The sequence below is a fragment of the Astatotilapia calliptera genome, chromosome 23 (assembly GCF_900246225.1).
Source record: "Astatotilapia calliptera chromosome 23, fAstCal1.2, whole genome shotgun sequence".
Lineage (NCBI taxonomy): Eukaryota > Metazoa > Chordata > Actinopteri > Cichliformes > Cichlidae > Astatotilapia > Astatotilapia calliptera.
The window spans coordinates 39,547,432-39,571,296 of record NC_039323.1 but is presented as its reverse complement, the minus strand read 5'-3'; the positions used below and the strand labels follow the sequence as shown (position 1 = coordinate 39,571,296).

Sequence of the window (23,865 nt, the reverse complement as noted above, 5' to 3'; positions counted from 1 at the left end):
GAGGACACAGGCTGTTGTGATGACGGTCATGGTGCTGTGCAAGTCTCTCAGCCAAAAAGGGATTAAACAGACAAATCATTCGTTTGCACCTCACCTGTCCTGAGTGCCAAATATGTTGAGCAGGTAGGTGTGTGTGTCTTTGCGCTCTATTGTAACGTCGCTGGATGAATTACGGTTGATTTTTCTCACAACGCCAAAGCGGTCAACGCTGGCCACCTGGACCGACGCGGGTCCGCCGCGCAACCGGGTGAAAAACCATTTCACCTCGTACGCCAGGTCGTCTGAGAGACACACAGAAACAAATTTAAGTGAAGCTGTGATGGACTTTTAAGATGTTTAGAGTGGTGATGATTTTAACTAATAGACATCAATATATACGTTTTTTAGTATCTAAATAGTCTTGATGCATTCTCAATCATCCAAGTAAATCCCAAAAGGTTGATTCTGTTCATCTGGACGCGGCTTTTTCTGAAAACGCTGCGTCCAGATGAACAGAATCAACCTTTTGGGATTTTAAATAGTTGAAGATACAAAATACGAACTTAAGGATAAAACCAGGTTCAAAGATCTTCATTTTCTGGCATATTAGATCCAAAAGTTCTGTGCATTAGATTCAACCCCCCCGCCTGTGTGTAAATATATTCAAAATACAGACAGAAGAAAATATACAAATTAGATATTAACTAATCATTCATACATATATTAGGAATGTGCAGTGCAGTGTAGTTTCTGACATTCAGTAACTGCACTATTAGCTAAGTGTTGAACCTCTGAACACCTTTAAAACCATTTTTTTAAACCTATGCTGAAATTTGTGTAACTCGTTTGGTCTGTTTAGATGGGACACAGCTGGACTGCCAAACAAGGCTAAACCCACTATGGACACACTTTGTACAACCTGAACACAGATCAGTATTATACAGGTTTTCTTTGGTGGTAATGTTTCAGTGAGTACTTCCATTCAATACAAAACTGAGCGTTTATTTAACAATATCCGCACGTCGTGTTAACGTGCTTATACCAACCAATCCCATCGTCTCTCAAATACCTTCAACCTGAACCTTACAAACTACAAAAGAAAGCTCAAAGGCAAAATACTGTATGTGTCAGTTAATAAAGAACATTAGAAGTGCCATTAAAAGATAGCGTTACTGCAGCGATGTGACATATTTGAAGCCAGTAAGAGATCAAGCGCAAACCAACGAGCTGTTTAGGAGAACAAAGTCGCTTTATTTGACAGAAGAGTCAGAGAAGGCACGGCAGCTGAAGTGTGTGTTACTGCCGCTGATCACGACACCCCAGCTCAGTTTTAAGTATTTCTTTAAGCCTTTAAGTCACTAACACTGGCTAACATCGACCTTAACCAGCCTAACACTTACAGAGAAGCGCTACTGTACCGACTTCATTGTAGAAACTGAGTGTTTTCTGAGGTCCAGCACAGCCCTAATTTCACTACGATAACAAACAGAAGAGAGGAGGAAATCTAGAAAGCAGAATAAATCCATTATCACCACATTATAAACGCCGGCGTTCCTTTTCCCACATTAAGATAAAAAGACAGGGAGACGGACACGCATCATAAAAGGGCGACAGCGATGACAAAAGAAATAAAAACGGGGACGAGAGTTTGATAGAATTCGTGATAATAGATGCAATCTTTGGAAAAGGGGGCGAGCGAGCTAATTATTTCAGAGAGAGCGAGAGAGAGAGAGGGAGAGGGGGAGAGAAAGGGAGAGAGAGCGAGCGTGAGAGACAGAAGCACAAACTAGTCATTAGTCTGTCAGAGAGAGAGAGAGCGAGCGAGACTATTAGCACTCTACCTCCCACACACACACACACACACACACACACACACTGAAGCACAATAAAAACCCCATGGAGTCTTAGTCATCCTCTGTCATTTAGGAGACAAATAGAGGATACAGATGAAAAAATAAAAGGAACATTTGCAGGGTAAAAAAAGAAAAAAGAAAGAATAAGATAAATGATGATGAAAAACAATTATGAAAAAAGAGTGAAAGAAACAGACATGGGGAGGAAGAAAGAGGTGGGGAGAATGGATGCAGCGAATATAATGAAGAGAAGGAAAAAAACTGAGAAGAGGAGTGAACTCAGCCAGAGCAGAGAAATGAATCACATCTCAATTTCTCTCTCCCTCTCTTCCCTAATGGCTTTAATATTCAAGTGCTACATCATTAAAAATCAGTAGTAGCGTGAGCAGCAGCGGCGATAGTAATAACACCGACCTTGGTATCAAGTTTAGCACCCCCAGGTCTCAATATTGGTCATCACCTGAAAACTGTTTGCCCTCCTGTGTGTGACACTAGGCTGAAATTTCATTAAGTTTTGCTGTAGATAGTCAAGGTTTTGTGTGACTGAACGCCACACCAGAAGATGACCAGAGGGCCCCCCAAAAAGTACAGTATGTACAGTACAGCAAGACCAGAACATTTCAAAAATAATCTCGATTTAGCAGGAAATCTCATCACCCCCTCCAATATCACACCATAAACCACTTTTTGAAATTAACCTCCTATTTTGGGTTATTTAGACCAAAATACTCAATTTGGTCTGATATCCACTTACGAGGACATTATACTGCTACTGTTCTATCAAAATTTTAAACGGATATCCTCATATGTGGCTCTGATTTTTCATAAAAACAAAAATAAGGTTAAAAAATCTGGTAATTCTTTGTTTTTACATTTATTGGGCCCCAATGTGCCTAAATATCAAAGAGAAATTAAAAATGCATGCTGTGGAAGAGTTCGGGTCTTAGGAGGTTAAAGCAGCATTCAAAGACGAGCCCTAAAGCGTGTACCTTTTTCTTTTGAAGTTTTAGCTCCACTGACGGCAAAATGTCACCTTATCCCACACGTAGTCAGACTGATGTAAAGTTTTTGAGGCAAATGCTGCCGTTTATATTTTCATTAAAACATTTCTGACCATGTTCTGAAGAGTGGTCTGTGCGGAAGAGACTAAAACCTGGATTCTTACTAATAACCATCATCCCAGGAGCGGATGTCCTGCAAACTCCCATCAAGGTCAGACAGGGCAATGGCACAGGGAAACATCTCAGACTCTCAGTATGTTAAATGGCAAAGTTGTTGACGATACAATTAGAAGAAAGCTGAAAAAGTATGTGTTTGCTAAAATGTAACAAAGCGTAGCAACCTACGGAAACCATTCTTTAGATAGAAAAGTGGAGATGCTTGGACATAATTCACAAACACCTCATACCAACTGCCGGGCACGGTGGTGGAGGCGCGATGGTTTGAGCTTGTTCTGCAGCCACAGGGCCTGCACGCCCTGCAGTCATTGTGTCGACCATGATTTCCTCTATATATCAAAGTAGTCTACAATCAAATGTGAGGCCACCTGTCTGACAACTAAAGCTTGGCTTAAACTGATCGTGCAGCAGGTAAATGATCCCAAGTCCAGCAACAAATCTACAACAGAATGGCTGAAAAAGTGCAGATCTGAACCCGATTACATGCTGTAATCTTTTAAGGCGGAGTGGATCAAAACTCCTTCACCATGATGTGACTGACAAAGTCACACAGGAAATAAACACTTCATGCTATTGCTGCTAAAGGTGGTTCTACAAACTACTGAATAATGAGGGGCTGGTTCTGTATTAAGGCTTAATTCTTATTAAATAAATAATAAAGTATAATATGTCATATGTTGTTGTTCATCTGAAGGTGAATTAACCTCATTTCACAGTCCGATTTATAAAACCTTAAAACCTGACATAATGTGTACTTTCTTTTTAGCATGATTGTATCCGATCGTCCGATGGTCCAATTTAGAAATATTTTTAAGTGTAAGCTGCTTTTATTTGTCAAAACTATATTGATTTATCAACATAAACCCAATAAAAATTACCATTTGTAAGCGCGTGTTTTTACGCACCGCTGTACAGCTTGATGAGTATCATCATTTTTCTGCCTCCATATTCTCTGGATTTATTCTGCTTTTATGAACTTACAAATTCTACTTTAAACCTTCTTGAATGGTAACGCAACCACACTAAACATGCAGATTTTATTCATGAGAATTTAAATTTAATGCTGAAATAACAACAGCAGAACTTCAGCAAACTGCACTTTTATTCTGAGGTGCTGCTTTTCCAAGAGCACAAGATTAGAAGTCGCAGCGCGCTTCCTCCCCGGCCGTCCTCTCTCCAAAGTCTAAATCAATCACTTCCTGTTAGTGGAGAAGTGGACACACTGGACACTAGGATGTAATTTTGGCAAATCAACTCTACTGCTTCTCATTTAGAGGAGAGGAGCCGCTTTTGTCGTGTGCAGAGCCTGATTTCAGTGGAGTTAGCCACATTTGTACTGGTTAAATTATCGTTATTGTGTAATATGCAGTTGTTTTATGTAAACAATGTACAATAATGTGCAAATCATTTCTTTTCAACTTTCAATTATCAGAAGAATCTTTGATATCAAGGTAAAGAAATCAGTTAAGATTTGGTCATTTTTAAAGAGTTAATGCGACGCTCACATAAAGTCATAAAGCTTCCCTTCACACTGTTAAATCTGACTCAATTGATGGCAGCGATGATGAAGGTGATGATGAAGATGCACTGAGACAGCCTAGAGGGAGGGCACTGATATTTTTGCACAAAGACAAGTAGCCGAGCGCTCCATCCAACCAAAGAGGAGGAAACAGGAGGTGACACCGCGGGTCGACTGACCTCACACACATCAGACACACACACACACACACACACACCCTCCAGACTCACTGACCAGAATCGACCGAAGACTTCAAAGTTCTGACATGGAGACAGGGCCGAGTTACCCTGTAACATCCTCAAGAAAGCTACGTCTCCTCAAAGCTGCTACAGCGCAGATAAAAAAATGCCAAAATTAAGGCTAAAATTATAATGTGACAATCTGGTCTGCTTGACTGTGAGAACTGGCTGCTGGTCCGTGTGTTTGTGATCTAGGATGGAGAAAAAAAAAATTGTGCTGGTGTTTAACAGGATAAATGATTAATCAAGAAAATAATCAAGTCCTTCCTCACTTCTGCCTCTCCTAGTAAAAAAAGTTAATGACAAAGAGTTACAGCTAATCAAACTTTAAAGACAAGATCACATTTCTTCAAGTTTATTCCAGGACACTTCAGGATGGTCGTACCCGTTTTGCCCCGATAAAACTTTCACCACTAACAGAAGGGTTGTAAGTATTTACGAACAATCACCACCATCACATTAAGTGTTTCAAGCTGTTTTCCCCTCTCAAACCTAATGTACCTCGAGGCTTGCCTAAAAGTAAGCCAATACTCCTCTGAGACTCTGGAGCACAGGCGCGGTGAAATACACCGAGGCCTGCTCCTCCAAACCTGATCCCCATATTAGGTCAGGGATCCCACCAGCACACGCTTCAGTCAAAGAAAAACATGGAAAGAGTTCCTGTGCAAGATGAATGATGAGTATGATATGAATGATGGTCTCCTGGGCGGTGGACTCAAAGTGACCTGAAGAATCACGCCCTGCGCTCAGAACTGGTTTAAATGAAGGAAAAGGAGGAGTGAAAGAAAAGTTCAAATTAAGTTTTCTAGTTGTTTAGAGAAAAAAAAAAGTGGTCACTCATAATTTATAGAACAGAGGACCCATCATGCTATTTACTGTATAAATAGTGTTAGAGGCGGCGGACTCATCAGACACCTCTAAATGACTAGTTTCGAGCACTTTTCTCTAGTCTTGGATCTTTATGATGTCATCAAATGAGCTATAATAATCTCAGGCACAGGCATATTTCATACAGAGACTTCAGCTTAAAGAGATTAAGAAGGTTTATTTTGCTGTTCCTTTTATTTCATTATATCCTGCTACAATGGTAGGTGCTCCTATTAGAAATGTGTGGTTGGTTTTTTTAAATGTATCATTATTACTGCATGTCAGATACACCAACTTTTAGTTTAACTTTTCAAAAGTGGTAGAATTTGGTTGGGTTACCATTTGATTGCTAATGTTTGTGTAAATCGTGCCATTGTATTGATAAATCCCAGAAAGAAAGACGGCACACCCCAAGCAGCCACCTTGGTAATGGTATCTGGAAACTCCTATCTAAACACAACCACATAAAAACTACGAAGCATGGAGCCACCAGACAACTCTGATAACCAGAACACTGGTGACGCTGTAGCTCATCCAGCCCACGATCCACCGCAGTTCACAGGTTATTATAATGTGTGAAGCACAGAAAAAAAGGTGAGAAGTTTCCCTGTCACTGGTTTGGCTGTTTTGCATAAACTAATGAGAATTAAAATCCACAGAGAATGACAAATATGACCTTGACCACAATATAATCAAAATCCATTAGGTGATCCTTGCATTTCAATAAAAGCTGACCAACACTCCAGGAAGAGTAGTTATTCTTGTGAACAATGGACAGACAGGATGACAGACGCCTCCCTATAGCGTGACCACGTCAATCCTTTGACCGGATGATCTAAAAAGCTCAGAAACAGCCTGGGGACTTTAAAACAACCCCACCGCCTCAGCAAGTTCATACTCGCACTAGACATGTGCAAACACGATAATATAAGTTAACCCTTTAAGACCTACCATAGAACCAAGTCCGCCAGAGCTCATATTATATTTTTACATGCTGTAGTGCCATTTTTGGGAGCATTTCAAGTTGCTATACATCAATACAACCATTATAGCCCAAATTTTAATAATATGTCTGCATTAAGTGCAATAAACTACAAAAAAATTGAAAATCGTTTTTGTTTTTTTAACATATATTTCTAGTTAGAGAAATTTAAGAGGCTTATCCCTCAAAACTGTAAATACAAAAAAGTTGCACAAAATAGTTTCCCACCACAGGAAATTTATTTTGAGTGTTTTCATAGTTTTATTTTTGAAATACACCAATTTTTATATACTGCAGGACAAATGAAAATAAATATTATAATGCAAATTTGCACAAAAGCAGCATATGCATAAAAAAAAAAAAAACTATTTCCAGCAGTGCAATATGTGTCCTAAGCATCCCAGAAACAACACAGATAAGCATAAAGTCAAAGATAACTTTTAAAAACACCAGTATAGGCTCATGAGGCCCTGATGGTAAGAAACTACATTTCCGCGAAAATGACATCACTTCCGGTTTCGGGCAGGTAATGGCGGACATGCAATAGTTCGCGCTGACGTCTATTCCAACGTAGGAAGTGTTACGAACAGCTGATCGGATCGGCAAAGCTGTTTCTGGAATATTATGTTTTTGTTGCTGCAAGTGCTTTTTATGCAGTTTTTGCAAAGCTATATGTGGAAGGAAACTGTGACCGAGGACAAGCTGATGGCATCAGATGTAAGTACAACTCCTCCGGTTTCATATGCAAAAAAAATTATTGTGCTAGCTTACGTGGTTGCAGTGCTACCGGGATTTAAAAATAGTTACGCAAAATGGAGCGTGCTGCTCTGACCGGCTTTAAAGGGTTAATTACCAACTCAACTCAAAGTGCTGATACATTTGACGTGTCTGTGTCAACCCAACAGAGCACTAAACAAATGCCATGATAGTCCACGATATAGCTTCAGTCACCCATTAAAGATGATTAGTACATTTGCTTCATCTTTACTATGATATCATGTCTGCCTGTCGTGCAGCTCTGCTGTACCTGCGGACCAGGGAAACAGCTCAGGTTTGACTCTTTGGGCACAGTGACTGAGACAGCGACCATGGGTTTCTATTCTTTGAGTGCCACCTTTCTCTGGTATGTCCTGGTTATATGTTCAACAAAGTGATTCCATTCAATGTTACTTTAATTTGTTGGCCAAACACACTTTTCCTGAATACCTGCGAGGAAAAAAAAAAGAGTAAAAATAGCACATTTCGGTATGTGAAAAGATTTTTAAAAAGACGTTAATCCACTGCATAATGACTACAGCTACACTCTTATATAATGACATCATTTAAAAAGTGGCTAGCTGACAGTCAGAAGATAGGCATTTCTCTGACGCTGTGATAGCACCAGGTTACAGTCTGACATTGCCGTGAGTGATCAAAGACGCGCTTTGCATAATTCTGATGCATGAACTCCGGTTGCTTGTTTCAGCGACGACACCGCTACTCGAGGAACGGAGCTATAATTAGAAAGCCTCCGCTTTCTCAGTTAGCCTCCTTCCTTTATTTCTTTGTTCTTGATGGTGGAGCGGACGGAGAACGAGGGGAAGGAAGGAGGGAAGGAGGTAGGAAGAGAGGGGATTTAAAATACTTAGTGACTGAGAAGATTATTTTGTTTATTACACAGCCATAAATAAACGGCAGAAAAAGGCACTCGGAAATGTGAACGCATCTCAAGCTGTGCCTTTGGAGAGGACGCGGTATCACCAGAGAGAGGCCTCCACCCGGCCCCTCCTCACGAGAGGGGCTCTAGGAGTAACTGATCCCCCACTAGCAGGGTGACGCACAGCCTCTTGCCCACAGCTGTTCCTCCTCTGAATCTAGACCGCTGTCCAGACCTTCCTACCCCTCTTTTATGAACTCGTGAACTCTCTCAACAGTTACTTGACAAGCTTTAAACACTGCCTTTAAGCTTCCTGTGTACTACAAACAGAGCCAGCAGAAGAAACAGGGGAAAAAAAGAAGAAGAAGAAGTGTGGATGTGCTGCTACATAAGCACGTGCACACAACTATTTCCATAATTTCACTGCATGTAAGCACGGCATCAAAAAAAAAGAAGAAAAAAAGAAAGCTGCTCTAAGGGTGATCTAACAGACTGTAAAATAAGCTAGTTTGTGTTTTTAATAAACAAAGATTTGGTCAAACTGTTTGCAATTAGGTAATGATCATCTGCAGGAAAAAAAGCAGTAAGTGGCCCACGATGTATCATCTCAAAAGGGCTGCACAAAAGACGCTTAAAAAAAACGAAAAGCAAAAAGTAAAGTCTTTCTGGATTGTCAAACAGAATTTCAGCATCTCCCTTATGTCCTCGTGTTTCTTTCTTCACACAACTACTTCAATCACGTTTCATGTACAGAAGGAGGGAAAAAGCCTTTGAGTCGAGCTGGGCCTGAAGTGTGTGGCGTTATCTCCATTTGTACAGTTGCACTGAGACACAGTGAGACGCAGCCTATGACGGCCGGCTTCTTGTGCCAGGTAGTCTGCTTTCAGACGTGGTCAGACGATCTGGCTTATTTCAGGCGTACTGAACTCTTAACCCTTTACTGGGCTTCCTGTGAAGCTGGCAGCAAAGCTCTGTGGTGTCTCTGCGTCATCTTAAGAATTGCAAAGGGATTAGAAACAAACTGTCTGATACCATTGCCATCTGGTTTGAGGACACTGTCCTACCTCAAAAGGAAAAAAAACAAAACAAATGGACATCTGGGTGACCGGGTGAATAAGCGCAAGTAAAACATGAGTTAAAGCCATGGACTGTAAAAGGGTATATTTGAACCCAAACCATGATCTATTATCGCAGCAGGCTGCTGCAGTTGTTCGTAGTTTGCATTGAAGATGTGAACCACAGATGGAAACATGTGAGTCTTTTCTAACATGTTGCTTATTGCTAAGGCAAATTACTGCTAGGCGAGTAGATGCAAGTGTTTGCAAGCAAGTAGGTATTTTCCATGCAAACTATGGGAAGCAGTGGCAACCTGCTAGTAACCAAAGTACTCACAAGTAGGTTTTAAATGCAATACCCACTTTGTGACTGACAGCTAGCAACCTCCAGCTACTACCTGTCAGCTGGTTGGGGAGTACACATTTTTCCACAGCGACCAGAGGATGCAATGGCGATCATTGATCGTTTTCTTGGCCTGTTTAAATGAGGTCTCGGTGGCGAGACTTGGACTCCAGCCCCCTCGTCATTTGAGTGCAGTGCATAAAAATGGAAACTCATGTCAACTATGAGAAGAAAGAAAACAAATCAAACTCAAGTGATCATTTAATTGTAGCACTGAGTTATTTTGACGAATATTGTTCCCTAAAGCAGTGTGTCAACAACCTTAAGGGGGTAAAAATAAGCCATCTCTGAATTTCACTTATTAAATTTGAAGCGGGTTAACTTTGCTCGGGTCTAAGCTATAAATCCATGCACTTTAATCTCTCAGGCCTGTGAGGTGACAGATCGAGGTTTAAAAAGGAATCTATCGATTAATAACATAAATGATTAGACCAACACCACTACTGGTCCCTCTTTGCATGTTTAGGCTGCTTAATAATCTGATTTCATGCATTCTTGTTGTCACGTGAAGCTGACATGGCTACACATTAGGCAGCTTTGGTATGCAGTGACTGGTATGGGGAAAATCACATCTGATAGAGTGGAAGCAACGCCACTGATATCCTGGTGTATCAGGAAGTGTGTGATAAAAATGGTATCCAAATCCCAGCCTGAGTTTTGGTGCTGCAGCAGCTTCATTAAGCAAAAAAGGGTCTTCTTCTCTGGTGATAGGATGGCAGAAACTAAACTACAGTGGATCTCTAATAGAATATCTGGCTCCTGTCTGAGCTAATAAAACTAAAATGGCTGTCGGTGGAAATGAAAACAGTCTGATTGGATTTCTCTGGGTTAATCCCTTGAGAAGAGTCCAAGGCGTAAACTGCCCGAAACACACACACACACACGAACACAAAAGACTGACGATTACCACCAGTGCATCTAATGAAACTGTGTGTGCGCTCTCTGCTCCATAAAGCAGGACAGCACTGGTAGAGTGGAATACTAAACACTATAAAAACACCATTTAGCTTCACAGAAACAAAGCCACCGGGAGGCTAAGTTTCCCTCGTTACTCGCTGCATGTTTAATAAGAACACCAGTAAATGAAGGCAAATTGTACTTCTTATCTGACACACTGACATACAGCTGCCTTAAAACGAATGACCACACTGATATGGACTTCATAGGAAATATATTTTTAGGTCTGCTATTGCTTTTAGATGTTTACACTACAAAAGATAGATAAGCTGGGAAACCTACATTTATCCAGACTTCCATGAATTTACAGCACTATGCAAAAGCCATCCGTCATTTCCTTTTATTTGCTTCAAGGAGCCAGGCATGGTCTTTTTTTAAAATTGCTCTTGAACACTAGTTCTCCTGACTTTCTGAATGTTTTAACATTTTTTTGGACACCGACTGCATTTTCCCCTCATTTTCAGTCCAGTCCTTGCACCTGACCAGTTTAACAGAAATGCTTTTTTTCTTAAGCCAGTTCGTACAGACCTATCAATCATTCAAGCATTAAAAAGGCACTGAAGGGATAAACCAGTAAAGTGTCTACCTACACAAAGCAAATAAATGTGAAGGTACAAGAGTGAGTGTCTACACGGTGGAGGCTCTGTTATGGTTTAGGCTAGATTTCAACCAGTGGTGTTGGAGACGTCAAAACTGATGGAATTATGAAAGCAGAAAACATATTTGATCCACCATACAGTAGCATATGGAAAGAACAAGACTGACAACAGCTTCATTTTCCAGCATGACAATGATACCAGTGGAAACACCATCAGTCATGGACTGGCCTCCCCAGAGGCTGGACCTCCACATTATTGAAGCATAGTGGGATCATGTCGACAGAACAGAACAAAAGGCCGAAACATCCAAAGAAGAGCTTTGGATGTCCTTCAAGAAGCCTGGAGAACTATTCCTGAAGACTGCTTAAAGAAATAATGAGAAAGATGCCTAAGAGGGTTCAGCCTGTGCTGAAGAATAAAGGTGGTCACACGAAATATTGACTTTCACTTTCGTTAGCACCTTAAATACTGTATCTCCATGTAAGATTGCACGTTTCATTAAACCACTGAAATGAATATTCACTTCCACCTGCATCTTTGGTCTCAGCAGAGCTGCTAAATATTTTCTGCAGACATGTGTTTTACCAGAAAGCGAATAGAATTTTTAAGAGTTAACTGTTTCACAAGACTGCCCCATAGATTTCTGCAAGCAATCAACCTGACTAATGATGCAATCACATCACACATTGGCATCCACGAAACACTGCCTTCTATAGTCGGAAACATTTTGACACTCTCTCTTGTTGACTGGCACGCAGTGTAAGCCCAAACAGAAGAATCCCCCTGCGTGCGGTCACGATGTTTTATCTTTGCATGTGCGACGCTTCTGCTTGAAAACTGCTGCCTTAGCAGTCTGATGACACTGTGATCTGCTGTTTCCAAGGATTTCTTCAAAGCTGCATCTCTGTTCCTACTCCGGTTTAACTGTGGGACGTAATGGAGTGAAAATTATGGCACAGTGCAACTCTGTGCAACATTTTCAATTTGTGTTCGACTGTCAAACCCGTCCCTTCCCTTTTCCTCTTCTAGCGCTCGGTTTCCCGCTTTTTGATTGGCAACCATTTGCTCTACTTTTTCAATAAAGTAAAAAAAGGCAGAACGGCACCGCATTTGATGTTTTCAGTCAGTCATCTTTCATTTGAGCTGAAAACCTGAAACAGGTAGTTCTGACTTTTAGCAGTCATCTAGGGGACACAGAAATGTATTTTTTTTTTTAAAGTCAAATGATTGCTGAATTTTTCTCAAGTTTTATGTACTTTAATTGTTGAAACAAGCTGCACTAAAATTTTTATTACAAGGCAATTTAAACATGATTCATGAGTCATTTGCTTGACTTTTGTTTAATATGCATGTGGATTAAGAGCCATTATTATGACCTGCTGTACTTCCTAAACGACGTCCAAAAGCCCTGCAGAAGGGGACCGACAAGCATAACAAGCTTTACCTGCACTGTGTGCAGAGGAAGCTGTGCAAGAACCACAAGAACAGCACAACCAGGTGGGCCACTCATCTGACTTTTTCCAGATGAGGTTTGGTTTATTAGACAAGAAATTAGACTTGCTCTACCTCAGACTGAGCACAACAGGAAATGAGGAACTGACTAACACCTGAGTCAAAAACAACTTGTAGGATTCAGGACTCTGTAATTCTGTTTTTTGCTTTAAAAAAAAGGTCAAATAAAGGTATCATCATATGGAAGCCCGTTTCCGCCACTAAAAAAAAACAAAAACAAGTATCCATAACTTGAAATTTCAAGTTATTTTCTTGAAATTTCGACTTATTAACTCAAAATTTGGAGTTAGCTCTGCCAATCAGTAAACTACGTGAATGAGGTCACTTTCTTGTTACCCAGAAGCATAAGGCGCAGAACGTGCACTCAAAAGCATTTCGAGAAAATAACTCGAAATTTCGAGTTATGGATCCTTTTTTTTTTTTTTTTTGTGGCGGAAACGGGCTTCCATATCATCATGATGTGGATATAGTAAATATGAGTTAATAATTTAAAAAAAAAAAAGAAAAAAAAAAAAGTTGTAGTTTACACCTTTGTCCATCGGATATAAAATGCCATCCCGCTATGATTTTGTGCTTTTATAATTAGAAATGTGTGAAATTTTGCCTCGATAAGCTTAAAACTCAACTAATCTGCTCTACGTTGGCTCACCATGACCTTGAATAGCAAAATCTAATCACTTTGTCCTTGACTGTGAATGTCAACAAATCCCCTCACAATGTTTCTCATATACCGTGTACCGGACAACCCAAGTAATGCCTCAGGCCACTGGGCCGAGGATAAAAATTCAAAAAGAGGAGGAAAAAAAATACAGACCTATGAATCTCAGGCATCTGTAGTGCGTCTGTACAGTTTGAAACCGGGACAGGTAGAGCTGACAAGCTAAACCTGGTGTCCTGTTGATTGTGGGGTGGGTGGGTGGGGCTGGACTCTTTGTCCAAGTGCACACAAAGATGGACTTAATGGGCAAATCTGTCATCCTCAAACTGAGGGTGTCTAATAACTATACATATAAACTACAACTAACCTCAACTAACAGTTGTTGAATGGACTCTGTGTGTTGGCTGTGTTTTCTTTGGGTTTTTTGTTTTTAGTAGTAAAAATTATTAGTTCACCAGAAACATTAAATGGAGAATCATTTGGTCTTTCTGTCAGATCACCACTTCCTACACTTCCCCGTCTATCCGCTCTTCATCCCTCTTTCTACTGAACTCTTTCTCTCGCCACTTTTAATTCCCTGCCTTCCTCTCGTCCTCATCTCTCTCTTTAGGAAACTTTGCATGGTGTTCTCCAACGACTCTCCCTCCATTTACTGCCTCCTCTATTCACTCTCTTCCACTCTCACTCACTTTAACAATCTGTTTAGCTCCCCACCACAACCCCCCCACCCTCAACCATTCACTCCCGCCATCTCTTCCCATCTCTCTCCAGCTCTGGGTCTATTCTTTCTCTACCTCGTTCTGTGTCCCCGGCCGGCTAACGGAGCGTGAGATTGGCTAATTAACGGCTGCCTGTCGGCCCTGCGAAGACAGCTGGGTTATTTGGTGAGAGTGGAGAGAAGAGAGGAGAGACTGAAGAGGAAATGAGGAGAGGAGCGAAAGAGAGTATCGTTGTGTATCTATTGCCCAACCTGATTTTAAAATAAAACTTCAAACTTGCAGTGCGCATTTTTTAGTTAGTTATCGTGTTCTACTATACACACACGAACTGGGTTAATTTGTTTAAACTATATCAATCAGTATTTTGTATCTCATGAGAAAGGCCACATGAGCAGTCTAACCAAATTAAGGCCAACGTCACATCTCCTTTTAGCGCCATTTTGGTTGCCACCACCTCCTCAGCAGTAATGTGGCACGAGCTTCCAGTGCACAGCGCTGCAGAGCATGGTTAAGTGAATATTTGTGCTTAATTTCATCTCTTGTTCCCATCACGGCAGCACTGACAAGTATAGCTGGTGTCAAGAAATGTAAACGCCACCCGACTAATGATTTAAAAAAACTGTCAAAAACTAAAAAACTCAATTCTAACATAAACCACCGTCCTACACAGAGACACGCTGGAAACACTAGATGCGTTTCTGTGTTGCTCATGTGCGGCGCTCACTCATACGCTGGCACCCTAAATTGGCACTCGGTCGACAAAACCTTTGGAACCCTTCATCAGCAGGCAGTCATTTGTCCATCATGTGTCTGTCTGTGGGTTGGTGATTTGCAGGTGTGCAGTACTCAGTTTGTCAGAGGTTCTTGTCTCTAAACTGCAGAGCTGGGCGATACTTCTATGCGGATTTGTCCATACAATCATTTCTACATCATATAAACTCCAATCCTGTCTTTCTCTGGCCAGGAGACACTTTTGCAAAGGGAGGAGGTTTGGAGCGACTTTGTGGCCATTGCTGTGGCTCCTAAATTCTTCTACTTTGTTCCCTCCCAGATATTCCACAAATCTCACAAACTAAATGCAATGGTGAAGCCCTATTATAGCATCATGCTTGAATTCAGTGAGCTGTTTAGAACAATGCATTGCTTCACAAATGTTTGGAAAGGCAGACTGCACGGCTAGATGCTTGACTTTATACATCTGTGGTACTGGGACCTGCATGCAAAGATTTAGAGGTGTGACCCAATGCTTTTTCCCATACAGTGTATATTAAGTTGAAGTAAGCACCAACACCTGTATCGGCCAAACTACATAAATACATACACAAATAATCAGCTGCTGGCTACGGTAAATACCACCTATATTGATTAATTGATTGACCTACGGTCCGTACTTTCTATAAAATGTTTTGGCTGGGTCTTCTTCTAGTAAATTATACAAGCCAGCTTTTTAGCTTGGTAAACCTGCTATATGGTATATGCTAGAGGAGTTCATTTAAAGGAACAAACATAAATAAAAGAACTAAACACAATCAGATAATCAGGAAAAGACTGCCAGTACCGTGGTTTTATTCCAAACCGTGTTTTTAGGCCCTCGTTCTCTAAAAAAAAAAAAAAAAAAAAAAAAAACTGTGGACCTGGAGGGATTGCTGGCAGACAAATGTAGGCATGATCGCTGTGCCAACAGGATTCAATATCATTTGTTTTTCCTCAGAATTACCCAAGAATTTTCACCAAAACCTTCTTGGAATAATGCAATGTTTACTTTTTACTATAAATATCTTTGTGCACTTCTATGAGACACACTACAGTAAACAGCAGTGATACAAACTACTTAGAGGAAAGCTGTTTCAAATGCAAATTTATTTTCCCAAGCTCACTGGTTAAGTTTAGTACCTTTAACAACCATCTTGGTTGGCATTTGCTAATTGTAGCCATCTAGCTTTCTTTTTGCTTGCATGCCTGATGCCTCATTTGGAAGGGGAAAGAACAGTGTGTGTCTGTACTAGTGAATCACTGAGGAATAAAGCTTTATGCCTTCCCCAGCAGGTACAGAGTGATATGCTGTTACTTAAACAATAGAATTTCAGGCTGTTAAAAACAGTGGTATCTTGTGAAAAGTGTCACATTTTTAGAGGCACTGCTTCAAAACACAAAGAAAACTATCTCTAATGGTGATGTCATCTCCCCTCCACTGACATCTAGCATGCAACATCTGACAAGTGCAGACTTCCACGAGTGCAACAACATGCCATTCATTCCTCGGGTAATGAAGGCTGCATATCCGCACGCAGCACGTCGAGTTAATGAAAAGCAAAACAACACAGGGTCAAAGACAGCGAGACAAACACACACATCAATCTTTGAGTTAGGGTAAGAAAAATCTTCCATAAACTTTAATTTACAAATGATTACACTGTCCAATTACTGTATGCCATGGAGGGTGGTACTCTTGCTTGATTAGTAAATTAGGTCTAAATTTAACTCTAAAAGAACAAAGGATCAAAGTAATCTCAGCGCGGGGAGGAAGAGAGCATCCGATCATTATGGAATAACATCCTGTAAACCTGACATATTTGTCCACAATTAATTCTCCCGTCATCACCGGGGTCGTGAAACTCCCCACGCAGAAGGTGATGAAAGCGGTGACGGTAATTGAAATGCGATTTGAACGCCAATAATCGTGTCTGAAGTTATCCCACGCACCATCAGATTTCTGAAAAATAATTACCTACAACTCCAGCGGCTGTGTGGAGGTATCGGTGTGTGGTACTGCTAAAAACTAATCAAACACGCACAAGTTAAAAACCAACTAAAAGCTGCCACTTTCACTGCATGCACACAAGTTCAACTTAGGACTTATTATGTATTCATGATGCTTTGAGCTAAATGCTAGAACCAACCATTGACCGATGCTGGCCATTTGCTAATGGCTGATAAATGAAAATAAAAATGTAAAGAAGAGACTGGAGCTTTAACACTTTTAACGCTTTAACCCTGTTATTAGTGTTGATATTGCATAGTTTGTCCATCAGAGGGCACTCTGCAACTTTTCTGCTGGTAACTGTTGTTTTTAAGCTTGTGAGCAAACCAAAATTATTTTTTAAACCACACAGCGAGATTATCTTAACACGAACTCCCAAATAACTACACGTAGCAAATGTTACAGAAACCTGTGGCTTCCTGTGTCTCTATCAAATATTTAAATCCCCAAATATTGATATCATATATCGGTTGGCCACTAATAAATGCTAACATGAACATTAGCGCTAAAGATGAAGCGCAAATACATTTTTGTAGGTTTGGGTTTAAGAACAATTTAAATACCTTTGACATTAAAGGATGTTTGAGTAAGCATTTTATAGCAGTTCATCAAACTGTAAGAGAATGATATAAACCAGACAGACTCCATGTTTGAGTCATGTGGCAAGATGGTTGAAAATGTACCACATGGTGCAGGAAACAGGAATTACAGCATGTCCATCATTATGATTAGAAGGCATCTTCTCATAGATCAGGGGTGTCCAACTCCAGGCCTCGAGGGCCTGCAGGTTTTAGATGTGTCCTTGATCCATCACAGCTGATTCAAATGACTAAATTAGCTCCTCAACATGTCCTGAAGTTCTCCAGAGGCCTGGTAATGAACTAATCATTTGATTCAGGTGTGTTGACCCAGGGTGAGATCTAAAACCTGCAGGACACCGGCCCTCGAGGCCTGGAGGTGGACACCCCTGTCATAGATGCTTTGATGATGGTAGAAGAGAAGGGGTTGTGAATGAGGAGCAGGTTAAAGAATAACCTTTAATGGGATCGTGACAGATGCATTTCTTTCTTTTGCCACCTGAATACAGTTATCCATGCGTCTAACAGGGCATCCAGTACACCTCATAGGAAGTGATTATTCATTACGCAATAATTTTGACTCATAAACAGAATTCCTACTTGGGGCGATCGTGGCGCAAGAGTTGGGAGTTCATCTTGTAATCGGAAGGTTGCCAGTTTGAGGCCCGGCTTGGACAGTCTCGGTCGTTGTGTCCCTGGGCAAGACACTTCACCCGTTGCCTACTGCTGGTGGTCAGAGGGCCCGGTGGCGCCAGTGTCCGGCAGCCTCGCCTCTGTCAGTGCGTCCCAGGGTGGCTGTGGCTACAATGTAGCTGCCATCACCAGTGTGTGCATGTGTGTGTGAATGGGTGGATGACAGGTTGTGTAAAGTGCTTTGGGGTCCTTAGGGACTAGAAAAGTGCTATACAACTACAGGCCATTTACCATTTTACTGATCAGAATTCGTCATGCACCAAAGATCAACAATCTGCAATTGGGAAGTTATCCTGTTTGAACACAAGGGTCTCCTTGGCTAGCAATTCTTACCCTAAGCTTCCAATTGGGATAAAATCTACTATTAATTAGTTGCACAATTACAGTCTACTGTGGATGACATGATAACCGATTTCCATCCTGCTCATTTGTTAAAAATATTAAAATATCTTAGACGACAGAGCGACATGATACAGGTTCCTTTGACTCATGTAACGTCGCTCCATAAATGTTGACGTAGCAACGCACTTACACGTATGGAGTCAGTAGTTTCACTAATAATGGGCTGAGTCAGCGTAACAGTGAATAGGAGCACTGAATGACTAAGCAGTGAGGAACAATGCGGGATGTTATGTACGCAATTGTGTTTCACCATGCCCGCTGTTAAAGCAAGCTCCGACAGGAGAGCCGTTTTTGGCCATCTCTAAGGAATGTACTGTTCTCTCTAACACGCACGCACACACAGACTGTTGCTCAACCTCTTCAGTAATTTCTTAGTTTCCTTCTTGTGTCACAACAATAAGCTTCAGAGTCAAGGCAGTAACAAATCACTTGTATTAGAACACACACAAACACGAGCTGTTATTATACAACTTGCTGTCGCACCCAAGAAAAAGCTTTGTGTGTTTGATGTAAGGACACCTGCATAAGCTGAGATTTGGCGGTTGTCCAAACTGGGGAAACCTACACGCCACACCTTTGCTGCTGCATGTCACTCGATTCCAGTTTCCTAATTGGTCCTTTAACTTGTGTGTAATCTGTTTGTTATGGATACTTGTCCCGCTTTCGACCACTTTCGCAGACTTAAACACACCTGCCTGTCACAGTCGTTTAACCCCTAAATATAAACAGTGTTTGTGGTTAGCTAGATCACAGAAGAACTCTATGGTCACATGATCATCCGCAGCGATACGTACAATGATATAACTGCACGTGTTATTACCCAGAAAAATGCCTATTTATAGCAAGCGTTCAAAGATCAAACATGAACTGATACAGCTCGGTGTTTTGTCTGTGCATTTAAATCTGTCCAACTCTCTCTAACCTTCACAGAAACTAGTCTGAGAGGAAAACAAATCCAACCAGCATGGCCAAGCTGTCTCAAATATACATTTGTTATTGACAAATTGTGCAGAAGAGCATCTCTGAATGGACAGCGTGTCAAACCTGTAAGCAGATGGGCAAAATTGGAGATTGGAAAACTGGAAAAGCGCTGCCTGGTCTGATGAGCTCTAAACTCAACTAGATGTTAAGGTCAGAATTGTATACACAACATGAAATCATGATTCCAGCCGGATAATGTGTGATGTCCCAAAACGGGTTTCGTGGGTGTGACAATAACTCCACTGTACTCAGATGGCCTCCACAGTCACCAAATCTAAATCAAATAGAGCACATTTGGGATGTGGTGAAACAGGAAATTCACATCGTGAATATGGACCAAACCTCCGTCACCTTCTTGAATCTGTGCCATGAAGAATTAAGACAGTTGTGAAGGTAGCTAGCTTAATTCTTCATGACAAAGTGTACTAAATAAAGTGACTGGTGGGTGTATACTTCCCCTGGATGTATATAACCTGTTAGTTCATTAATAAACATGTATTTCATATATGATAAAGAACCGCTCCAGCTGTGCTACGTTAATCCGCAGCCGTAAAACGCACTCCCCCCTTCACTCCTGTTTGAGTCACATCTGCTACAACCTGCCAGCTGTTTCACAAACCCACTGCGATCGTCAGAAAACAGAAATAAATAAAAGAGGGAACAAATGAAAGCCGATCAGGTGCTGAATGAGAGCGATTTTCAGACCAAATGTTACTTGCAGAGCAAAGTGTGACTCAAAGCGCCTTCATTCATGCACAAAGTGGAACCAGATGTTGCGCTGAGAGCATGATCACCGATACAGAAATGCCCAAGTAATTCAGCCGGTTCCTACTGCCGTAGCGTTGCACAGCACACACATGCTGAAGTGACAAATGATTTGCAATTAGCACTGAGCCCGTTAGTTACAGTTTAACTTAAACCCCGGCCACAGGAAGCACAAATCAGGAAACGTGCGCCATCGTGATGGCAGAAAAAAAGAAAAGAAAACGAGCTTAGAGACAGTTTTTTTTATCTCTGAAACTTCTGCCTCTTACTCTACTGAGATACTCATGATAAAAGTAAAAAAACTGAACTATTTTTACTCTGTGAAATGACAGATTTTTGCTAACTGAAGCTATTAGCTAGCTAATTAGGCGTATGTTAGTTTGAAATGGTTGAAATGTCGTCACCAGCTGACTCCTTAGTGAATCCAGGTGACTTGCTTTAACGGAAAGAGACTTCTTGACTTGATGGCCACATACAGTACCGGTATTTATTCTTAAACATTAAAACTGCCTGTCTGAGGAAGGCTAACGGCCAACAGCAGAACATAAACCATTTTATGTGCACAACATGCTTTTCCTGACTCTCTCTCCTCCTACAATGAACACATCAATATCCACGTGTAGCATCTTTATCAGCTGTCATGGAGAGGAAGGCTCCGCTCCCTGGTGCAAACCCCCCACAATCCCTGCAGCTCTACACATCTGTGTTAATGCTTACACATATGCACACCTACAAGGACACAGGCGCAAAAATAATCATGTTTGGCTGTAAAAACTGGATTAAAAAAAAAAAGAAAAGAAATTGTATTCATCTCTGTTTGTTAGCTCTGCTTGTTAAAACGCAGCATTAACTATCCATCTGTGCTTTATCAGCTCACTATGTGGATATAATATAGAAAACGCATGTTGGACGGGGCAGGAAGGACGCAAAGAGAAATCTGAGGGAAACAGTGACAGCTGGGCCGAGCGAGGTGGTGAGTTATGCGCACCGTCGTGTGATGTGTTCAAGTTAAAGAGTACAGAGTGAAGAGGAAGAGGAGGGCGTAAGATGAATGGATGTTTAGAGTGATGGAGAAAGAGAGACGGAGGAGGGGGGGGGGGGGGGGCGAGGCAGACGGAGATATAGATGGACCGAGAGAAGAAAGAAGTAGTGTGTTATACTACAGATGGTTCCCACAGGAGGCATCCATTGGTGTGCTATGGGGACTTTCCAGTGTCACAGAACATTGTACATGTACAGTAATGGAAATAATAAATTCTATTTAACTTCTATTGCATATACTCATACGACCAGTTTACAGCTTAAAACATGCGACTAAAACATGTATAAATTAATAGTATGTTCAGTCTACTCTGCAGCTATCAAATGTATATTCTTAGAAATTTTAATAGTCTGCAAACAGCGTTTCAAAATAACTAAAGGGTTTGGTGTATTTACAGGCCACACAATAATCAGATTTAAAGAAAACACTTTTCTAAATGCAAAAATGAATAAATAAATAATGCACTAATCCACCCATCCATCCATTTTCATCCGCTTATCATTTTCAGAGTCGCTGGGGGGCTGGAGCCCATCCCAGATGTCACAGGGTGAGCGGCAGGGTACACCCTGGACAGGCTGCCAATGAAATGAAGTATACACACGAGCAAACTAAGGCATAAAATAGCCTTTAAGCTGTTTTCTTGGAAAGTTTTCTTACATGAGCAGGAGGCCAAAAAAAGACAGAAAAAAAAACAAGACTTCTGACAGCACTTCCTGGATGAGGTAGATCTGATGTTCACGTGCAGGTGTCTTTGTGTGCGTGTGCTCAAGTGCAGTAGTGTATGAGTTAGTGTGTGTCTGTAAGCCTTTAAAGGAGCTGCACATCAACATTCTGCGGAAAAACAGACGTTATGATGGTGTCGAGTCTAATAATTAAGCTCACTGATTACTGGATTAATAATAAGACTACCAGCACTGTGTCAGTGGCTCAGAGTTTTATCATCCCACACACACACACACACACACACACACACACACACACACACACACACACACACACACACACACACACACACACACACACACACACACACACACACACACACACACACACACAAAACATCAAGTGCATCATGTGGAATATTTGTATATTATTATATTATATTTATAATTGGGCAGCATTTTTCAACCAGTGGTAGCGCACCCTGCTGGGCAAAAGCAGTAGTAAAGGTGTCCTCTTTAAGTCGGGATTACACTTTCTGCGAGTCTGTTAGTGTGCACTAGGGTGCACTAGGGTCCACTAAGGACCCAATCATGGAAATTCCATCATCGGACAATAAGCCCGAGGGTTCTTGCGGATGTCCGTGTGACTGTTTGTCTGTGACCGTGTGGATTTTCTATGAGCGCACACCAGGGAGACTCAAAGTTGACCTCAAAGAAGTATAACAGACTTACTCCTTCTCTGTGTCATGGAGCAATGGAGTATAATCTAGGCCTTACTTTTCAGGCCATCGTGTCCATCTTTTATATACAGTGTATACTTTGTGTATGGCAATTTAATTAACCACAGCCAATTTAAGATAAGGTGCAGCTGCCACAGTGGGTGGAAAGTCCTCACACTTGAAGAGACTGGAAGAAGAGAACATAACAGTGTGTTGAAGCTGTTATTGATTCATGTTCTGCTGATTAAATAATTAACCTGCCCACCAATAATTGAATTTGTATGCATGAACTCAATGACAGTCTGTGTCACAGGATTACAGATTTTGACCTGATGGTAGGAAGGCTGGGCTGTTCTTTGCAAATTCAACAAACTTGGCAAGGTTGCTGCTTTGAGTCACAGCACTGGTTAGACCACCTAACTGAAAGCAAACCCTTCATTCTGGCGTTCTGATGTGACACAATATTGTTTACCGTTTCCCCCTTTTTAACCTGTGGTTTCTCATATCAGAAGAAACTGAAACCTAACAGTACGGACCTCAAAGTCTATATGAGTGAAAGCAGCCTGGATAGAAATGTTAGTACAGTGCACCAAGTAACCAAGCCCCGAATATAAAACCACAAAGGAAAGAGAAAGAATGCAGAACTCTTAATCATCACATCATTCTTATTAAGGCTGCTGCTGACAGGTTGACAGGTGAAGAAGGCAAAGGAAACGTTTGTATGAATTTGCACATGTGGGAGCTGCAGCAGTGTCTCGATGCATGCGTGGAAAAAGATGAAAAGAGCTTGCAACAGTTGCAGATCGTGATTTATGAGTGCACGTGAGAAAACCTCACATACAGTACCTCCATATATGCTGTGTGTCTGTGTGTGTGTGTGTGCACTGTACCAGTCTTTGGCGAGGATCCGGAGACACTGAGCGAGCACTCCATCTTTGCCGTTTCCCACGGATAAACGCTGCTATCGTCCGACTTGATGGCGATGGAGAAGGATGGGCCTGCAAACGCCAGCACATCGGTTCAAATGAGCTTTATTCAAGAGACATTTGACACAGACAACAAACATCAGAGAAACTCTGCTGAGATCAAAAGGGCTCGTTCAAACA

The 23,865-nt window shown here is 41.3% G+C and overlaps 1 protein-coding gene across 1 annotated transcript in view; it reads right to left on the bottom strand.

Annotated features, from left to right (window-relative positions):
- The window catches only part of ptgfrnb (prostaglandin F2 receptor inhibitor b), a 76,302-nt gene that overhangs the window by 5,634 nt on the left and 46,803 nt on the right, over positions 1-23,865 (bottom strand). The window contains exons 11-12 of the mRNA XM_026157626.1: positions 23,650-23,757; positions 95-281 (exon numbers count right to left, since the gene is read on the bottom strand). Coding sequence (XP_026013411.1) covers positions 95-281; positions 23,650-23,757 — 295 coding nt within the window. The remainder of the gene's footprint in view (positions 1-94; positions 282-23,649; positions 23,758-23,865) is intronic.